Here is an 8,611-nt window from a genome sequence, read left to right as displayed (position 1 = left end):
AGCATATGTTAATATTATTTCGACCATTCGATATTCATCGCACCATGGCATCCGCGGTAGACATTCATCGTTCCACCAACCATTCCCTCTATCGTTACAAGGATAAAAAGAAAACATTTGAAAACGAAAAAGAGAAATGTTGTATGCTGAGTCATACGACCAGCTGATCCAATAAGTTTCACGTGACCATCACAATAAAGAAGACACATCTACCAGGTTTTCGCTTTCACTGCTTTAATTAAAGCTATTTCCTCTCAGATAGAGACAGAAAAGCATTTAATGAGGGATGAAGCTTTTAGACATTCTCAAATCTCAACTCTCCCGGCGTGTCGGCAGTTACTAGCGAGTTTCTTGGTTACTCCAGATTCTCCATCTCCAACCTTAGTCACCGGAAATCGTCTCTTATCTTGGGTTTTCTGCAGATTCCGGTAGCATTTCCTGTGAAGCAGAGGAGAATCTACCGGAGCTGCTACAATACTCGTTACTCAACTTAGAGATCGTAACTTTGCCGATTTTGTCTTGTTTTCTTTCTGTTCCTTTCCATTTGGGGCTCTTTTGAACTACGAAGGTTTGAAAATGGTGGTTTTGCCTCTGCTTTGGGAAGTGAAGAGAGGGTTTCCTTGAACTGAAGATTTCGATTTTCTTCGCTCTTGTATCTTCGAGCAGTTATTGAAGAGGCATTAGTAGTTGTATTCGAAGAAGAGCTCAAGAATCTTCTGATTATAAAGTTTTCCATTGTTAAACCAGTCATTTGAGCTCGATTCTTCAGGAAATCTCACTATTTTTTTTTTTTTGGTTCTTCCGAGTTGGGAAAACAAAAAATGCAAGAGTCATTTTCCATCCCCTGCTTTTATTTAAGTATCCACAGAACCGTACCGTTTGATCATTTTTAACCTCACGAATCCTCACTGTCTAGCTCTTGATGTCTCTAAAGCTTTTGGGCTTTTCAGGTGTTCGTTGGTGTAAGGTATACTCTGTTTATTTTTATCTTAGATTTGTCCATCTCCGTATCTTTCCTTCACATTTGGCAGATTCGAGTTGGGTTTACAACGAGGTTATCTGAGTTCAACAATGGCAGCGTAACATTTTTTCTCTGATAACGATTAAAATGAGAAAGCTACTTGAGTTTTTAGTCTTTCTCGCTCTAGTTCCAGCTTTTGTGAGATCTGTGGATCCAACTCTCAGCGACGACGTTCTTGGGTTGATTGTTTTCAAGGTCGACGTCAAAGATCCGGGCTTGAAGCTGATAACTTGGAACGAAGATGATAACAGTCCGTGCAACTGGGTCGGCGTGAAATGCGACCCTCGAACCAATCGTGTCTCAGAACTTAATCTTGATGGGTTCTCCCTTTCCGGGCGGATCAACCGAGGTCTCCTGCAACTTCAATTTCTTCGCAAATTGTCCCTCTCGAAGAACACTTTTACGGGGACCATTAACTTCAGCTTAGCACGGCTTGAGAACCTTCAAATTGTTGACCTGAGTGAGAACAATTTCTCTGGGTTAGTACCATATGAGCTTTTTGGACAGTGTAGCTCTTTAAGAGTAGTTTCGTTTGCCACGAACAACTTGTCCGGAGAGATCCCGCAGAGTTTCAGCTCATGTTCCACACTGGCAGCTGTGAATTTCTCCTCAAATCGGCTCTATGGTTCGCTGCCCTCTGGAATCTGGTCTTTGAATGGTCTTCGCTCACTTGATCTGTCAGATAATTTGCTTGAGGGAGAAATTCCGAAAGGTATTGAAGGTCTGTATAATTTAAGAGCAGTCAATTTAAGTAGGAACCAGTTTTCTGGGCAGTTGCCGGATGGTATTGGAGGTTGTTTTCTTTTGAAATTGCTTGATTTTAGCGAGAACTCTCTATCAGGGAGCATTCCAGATTCAATGCAGAAGCTTACTAATTGCAATTCTCTAAGTTTGAGTGGGAATTCATTTGTGGGAGAGGTTCCTACATGGATTGGAGAAATGAGAAACCTTCAGACTTTAGATCTTTCTGGTAACAGATTTTCTGGCCAGATTCCAGATTCAGTGGGGAATCTTCAGTCATTGGAGGTATTGAATCTATCTGGGAACAGGTTAACTGGGAGCTTGCCAGAGGCAATGATCAATTGCAAAGCCCTTTCTTCTTCAGATTTTAGCCGGAATTTATTAAATGGTAGTTTACCAGCGTGGATGTTTGGAACGGGTTTGCAGGTGGCTATGCAGTCAGAGAATAGACTGATTGGAAAGATAAATGATCTTTTCCCTTCATCAGGGGAGACTTCCTTTCAAAATCTACATCTATTGGATTTATCTGACAATTTATTTTCTGGTGAAATTCCTGGAGATATTGGGGTTCTTAGCAACTTGCAATACTTGAATATGTCCATGAACTCTCTGGTTGGTGGTATTCCAGCTAGCGTAGGTCAATTAAAGGCTATAAATGTTCTTGACTTGAGTGGGAATCGATTAAATGGAAGCATTCCTTCTGAAATTGGAGGCGCTATTTCTTTGAAGGAATTGAGGTTGGAGAAGAACTTCCTAGCTGGAAAAATTCCAAACCAAATTGCAAAGTGTTCGTTGTTAATGTATCTGTAAGTCACCTTCCCTACTGCTGTCTCCATTTCATATATTCTTATAGCATCATTTTAAAAACTAAATGGAGTTTCTCTGGAAGCCTTTCTGGCAAAGTTTTGCCCATAGGGTTAGTTGTTCCCCAAATTCCCTAATTTAAACCATAGTATCTACCCTTACCAAAAAAAGAAAACCACAACACTTATTTTGTAGTCAAAGCTGTTTGCCATTTTTTTCCCCTTGATAATTAAGGATAATTACATTTGTCAGGAAAGAACTTTTAGGTGGGAACGTCGAAGAGCATGGTTTTGGGACTTTAACTACCTGTGATATCTGCTCCCCAATGATCCATAGAAAATTTATTTATGGGGCTTGGATCACCAGAAAAGATAATAGAGTTGCATCTTAGTAGATCATCCTCCTTAATGGATGATGAAATCAGAGGCCGCGTCCTTGTTTTATTTTGGAGCAAATGAGAGTTCCGCTCCTACCAAAATTTATGAATAGTAGAACAAAAGGCAAACTTGCTTACCGTACCAATGGACTCATCTCCACCAAAGTCATACATGACCCAAGTGGTTACTCCAATAGCATTGTGCCTTTGATTCCTATTTTGGGAACACAATCGTAAAACATCCCTCTATATAGCTGCTGTGAACTGATAGTCAATACTAGATGGTCTCCTCTCCAGACCTGCCCAAAAGAACACACAAAAATGAACCAACACCAGTACGCTTCCTAAGAAGTTGATCCTTAGTAGATAATGTATCTAGTAAGCATCTCCAAGTTGTGAAAGATTGCTATGGAATATTGCCAGCAAACCAAACTGCATCTACCCAATCCACCTGACAAGCTTTTACACGAACCAACTCTCAAGTTGGTTTAGTGGTAAATAGTCCAGTAGAATTACCTTTCCATACCACCAAATCATAGTCTGAACGGAGTTTTCTCAAATTTGGTGGCTGCCTCCACATGTTCAATAAATTAAAGGAAACCAAAGGGCTTGGACTCTAATCTCCATATTGTAAGCTGTCATTTACCATAGCCATTCTAGTGGAACCCACATCGTAACATATTCTATCTCCAAAAATATTAATTAGAACAATAACCCAATGCCATCTATCCTACCAAAAATTCGTACAAAGCCCATCTCCAATAAGATGTTGCACCATAGGATCAACTCAACTCCTAAATTTCAAAATCTTTCCCCATAGCCATGAATACTTCTAAGGGGGTTTTACAGTTCAAATAGAGTTATTTTTTAGATATTTGTGTTAGAGCCCAATGGATCCATAAACTATCCACTACATTTGTTTAATAATCTCTGCCACATTCATGTCTTTGATTCACTTAATATCAAGGCCTCCTTCATCTTTAGGTGTTTTAATTGAATCTCAAGCTATGTATTTGGTCTTCCTCACAAGAGCTGGCACCGACCATTAAAATTTTGGAAAACAAGGGTTCAAGTTTGTGAATCACATTACCAGTAAGCCAAAGATCCCAGACCAATATACATAACACCCCATGAAGAACTGAAGTTATCAATTGCAAGCGACCAACATATGATAAACACCAAGGTTGCGGATAAGGAGTTTGGTGTCAGAAAACCCTGTTAATTCTAAAATTTGCAGCCTGCTAGCTTGAGTAATGCCCCCTAAAATAATAGAGGATTTGGCCTTGTTGAGATGTAACCCATAATAGGTAACGAACTCCTCTGAGGTAACGAAACTAGTTAAAATAGATTTACGATTGGACTTCACAAAGATCATCAGGTCTTTCGCAAACATAAGATGAGATAGATTCATAGCCTTGCATTGGGGCAGAAATTGCACATGCCCCCTTTGAAACCAACTCCTCCGAAGAGCAGAAAATACTTGCATATCAATGGTGAAAAGATAATGATAAATAGAATCCTCTTGTCTAATACCTCTATAATTAAAACCAGCTGGACTGCCATTTAGTAGAACAGAAAACAAAGCCAACCTCACACATGCTTCACCCATCCTACAGACTTCATTGGAAAACCCATTTCAGCATCACCTGAATTTGGAACTTATGACTTAAAGAATCATAAGCCTTGTGTAAATCAAATAGTAAACGGACCAAATTCCTGATCAATGATGGGTGTCCAAAACCTTTGGGAGTGTATTCATAATTCATCATAAGTTGAGTATCTTGTTTAATCAGAGTGGCTTATTAAAGTTTAGACATTTTCCTGGGTGGCTTTAATGGTGCAAAAATCATGTTAGAATTATTGATTAAAAAATAAAAAAAAGTTTAGAATGAGTAGCAGTTGTGAGCTGTTACCCGTTCCAAATCTGTTTTATTAGGAATGATGGTCGTTGTATGCCCATGTCTTCTAACAAATTCCAGAAACCAAGCATCCAAATGAGATTCTGCTTCTGGACTTATCCTGGAAATCTGAATGATAAAACTGGGAAGAATTTTTTATAATCTGAAACTAACAGTTGCGAGGTCATTTTTAGTCTTTGGTGAGGATTCAAATTTGCTTGGGTTCTTAATTAAATTAATTTCTTACTGACAAAATAATAAAAATCTTCATGAACAGTTTTCTTTTCTTTTTAATCTACAATTCTATATATAATCTAAATGTCTTTCATATGGGCTTGACTTTTTCTAGTTTTAAACCTCTTGTTTTTAAGTTTCATCCTTTTAACAGCTTTTATTCCCCTTCCCTTCCTCTTTGGTTATTTTGCCTTATTTACAGGATTCTATCACAAAACCATCTCTCAGGCCCAATCCCTGCAACCATAGTGAACCTTATTAACCTTCAAATAGTTGACTTATCCTTAAACAACCTGATTGGACGTCTACCCAAGCAGCTTGCCGATCTCCCTCATCTTGTCTCCTTCAATGTTTCCCACAACCATCTCCAAGGCGAACTACCTCCTGGTGGCATCTTCAACACCATTTCACCCTCTTCAGTTTCTGGTAATCCATCCCTTTGTGGTGCTATAGTCAACCGTTCATGTCCTGGAGTCCTTCCTAAACCCATTGTCCTAAACCCGAACTCATCCTCCGACTCCTCGGTTGTAGGATCCTTTTCTCCAAACCTCAGTCACAAGAAAACCATCCTCAGTATCTCTGCTCTAATTGCCATCGGTGCAGCTTCCCTCATTGCCCTAGGTGTGATTGCAGTCACTGTCCTCAATCTTCGAGTTCGGGCCTCTACCACTCGTAATGGAGGTGCAGCCGTCACATTGTCAGGGGGTGATGATTTCAGCTATTCCCCTACCACTGATGTCAACTCTGGCAAGCTTGTAATGTTCTCAGGTGATCCTGACTTCAGCGCTGGGGCCCATGCGCTGCTCAACAAGGACTGTGAGCTCGGTCGTGGTGGGTTTGGAGTTGTCTACAGAACGGTCCTACGAGATGGTTCACCTGTTGCCATTAAGAAGCTTACTGTCTCAAGCCTTGTCAAATCCCAAGAAGATTTTGAGAGGGAAGTTAAGAAGCTTGGGAAGATCCGGCATCAACATCTTGTTTCACTTGAAGGCTATTACTGGACTCCATCACTTCAGCTCCTTATTTATGAATTTGTATCTGGTGGTAGTTTGTATAAGCATCTCCATGAGGGAGCAGGTGGAAGCTTCCTCTCATGGCACAAGAGGTTCAATGTAATTCTTGGTACCGCAAGGAGCTTGGCACACTTGCACCGGATGAATGTAATCCACTATAATCTGAAATCAAACAATGTGCTGATCGACAGTTCTGGTGAACCAAAGCTTGGAGATTTCGGCTTGGCAATGCTGCTTCCAATGCTAGACCGTTTTGTTCTGAGTAGCAAGATACAAAGTGCACTCGGCTACATGGCACCTGAGTTTGCATGTCCGACAGTGAAGATAACTGAGAAGTGCGATGTTTATGGGTTTGGGGTCTTGATCCTGGAGGTGGTGACAGGGAAACGGCCTGTGGAGTATATGGAGGATGATGTGGTGGTTCTTTGTGACATGGTCAGAGGAGCATTGGAGGAAGGCAGGGTGGAGGAGTGCGTGGATAGAAGGCTGGGGGTTAATTTTGTTGCAGAGGAGGCCATTCTGGTAATGAAGCTAGGTTTGATCTGTACATCTCAGGTGCCATCAAACCGGCCAGAAATGGCAGAGGTTGTTAATATATTGGAGCTGATCACATGCCCTTCAGAAGGCCAGGAAGAACTGGGATGAATTTGACCATACTTGATGGAGAAGCAGTAAACCTGATTTGATTATTTAGATAAACAGTGGGGTTTTCCGGCGAAGAGGAATCCGGTTTATTATCTAATTTACACTAGAGTAGTGGAAAGAAGAAGAGCCTAAGCCATATCCATTTATGATTCTTGTTTGGCTTATTTAGGTTGTGTTTTGGGTTTCTGTTTGTAGTTTTCTTTCAGTTTCACTGTTAAATTGACCGGATTCCTTTTCACCGGGTGCTATATGCTACCCTATAAGATATTGTTTCCGACTCCATTGGTCTTCTTTTGTGAAACTACTTTCATATTTTCAATCATAACCTCAATCATAATTTTACATCACCACCCTTACCCGTGGCCACTATCACCGCCGCCGTCACCGCTGATGTCGTCACCGTCACTGTCACCATAGCCATTACCTCCAATCTTTCACAGCTGCAGTCACCACCATCATTTCCTGCAACATCCCTTCCCCCCTTCCATCTCGCACTGAGTTTTTTTCTGAGATCTATTTTCCTGACTTCTTGGAAAACCCATTTGGGTTTGAACCCAAACATGAAAATGTATGTAGAGATTAGTTCCACTTTCTGAATCAGAATAAAATGTTGAATTTTCCATGGATGGGTTTGCAAGTTTGCCTTGTTTCTATCAATGTATCGTACAGGAGATCAATTGGGTTACTGGATTAGTCCATGAATGGATAGCCAAGAATTGCTAAAACCAGAGCCTCTGGTACGGCTTAGATATGGGAAGAAATTTGCCACCTATGTTCCCTATCCAATAGGCCTGGATTGAATATTCTTGAAGAAGCCAATTGGGAGGCTAAATAATGTTGGATGTCTTGGCAAGCTTGCATTTTGCTCTACAGTGGCACATATATGGAAGGAAAGAAACTTCAGAATTTTCCAGAAGAAATCCTCTTCGAGAACTTCCATTATTAGAGCGATCAAATGGGATGTGATCAATCTATGTGGTCGGTCTACCTTCTCAGGCAAAGAGACCAATCAAAACAAGTTCCTTGCTGAACAATGGGATGCTAATGTTAGGTGGTTGGCCTCTTCCCATGCATGAGACTCTATCCTGATACACAGGTATCCGTTAATGGCGGTAAGAACAAATCTCAAGCTAACTTCGAGGGTAGCTACCTCCTAGAATATACATATATATATATATATATATATATAGAGAGATATATATAGAGAGAGAGAGAGAGAGAGAGAGAGAGAGAGAGAGAGAGAGAGAGGATTTCTATATTCATTACCTTTTCCTAATATGCTCTACCACATATATATATATATATATATATATGAAAACGGATCAGTTACTCGTACGATCACCTGGTTATACGAGTTAGCGTTCAACACCTGTCTTTTTTATTCTCAAATATACCTCTCCTTATCCTTGTAATGGCAGAAGGTGGAACAGATATTGGATACAAACTCGTACGACCAGGTGATCGTACGAGTAGTGGATCCTATCTCCACGGATCCTAACCGCCTACACATAATCACCCAAAGCTGTAGACATGTTAGCTCCTCCGCGTTAATGCTGAGTCATAACAATCCCCTAGCCTCTTGGAGTCAATTTGGCCTGCTGCTCTTTTATATTTTAATATGTATTCTTCTTTCTTTGTTGTTGAGACTTTGATTCTCACTTTGTTTTTCGAGTGTTGATTTCCATTTGAGCTTGTTCTTGAAAATCAGATTGCTTGATGAGGTTGTATTTATCTTGTTGCGTCTTTCCCTCCTCATTCCTTTTTTCTTTTTCCCTCCCTCTCACGTTTGAATTTGTAATAAATGGCACAAGCAACTAAGACTTGTTTGCCTTAGTCTTGTCAAGAACCCAAAACCCATTAACTTCATTGTTGGAGGGGT

At 40.5% G+C, this 8,611-nt stretch overlaps 1 protein-coding gene across 1 annotated transcript; it reads left to right on the top strand.

The window, feature by feature from the left end:
- Positions 1-231: 231 nt before the first annotated feature.
- Positions 232-7,012, top strand: LOC122084502 (probable LRR receptor-like serine/threonine-protein kinase IRK). The gene is made up of 2 exons (XM_042652795.1): positions 232-2,568; positions 5,277-7,012. The coding sequence occupies exons 1-2, from the start codon at positions 1,109-1,111 to the stop codon at positions 6,730-6,732; spliced, it is 2,916 nt and encodes a 971-aa protein (XP_042508729.1). The 5' UTR covers positions 232-1,108; the 3' UTR covers positions 6,733-7,012.
- The last annotated feature ends 1,599 nt before the right edge of the window (positions 7,013-8,611 follow it).

Source organism: Macadamia integrifolia, chromosome 1, assembly GCF_013358625.1.
Source record: "Macadamia integrifolia cultivar HAES 741 chromosome 1, SCU_Mint_v3, whole genome shotgun sequence".
In the NCBI taxonomy this organism is placed as follows: domain Eukaryota; kingdom Viridiplantae; phylum Streptophyta; class Magnoliopsida; order Proteales; family Proteaceae; genus Macadamia; species Macadamia integrifolia.
This window is presented reverse-complemented; position numbering and strand designations above follow the sequence as displayed.

Excerpts from the sequence above, each read along its gene's own strand:
- LOC122084502 (XM_042652795.1), top strand. The coding sequence starts at position 1,109 with ATGAGAAAGCTACTTGAGTTTTTAGTCTTTCTCGCTCTAGTTCCAGCT. Across the intron at positions 2,569-5,276 it reads TGTTCGTTGTTAATGTATCT|GATTCTATCACAAAACCATC; the intron begins GTAAGTCACCTT and ends CCTTATTTACAG.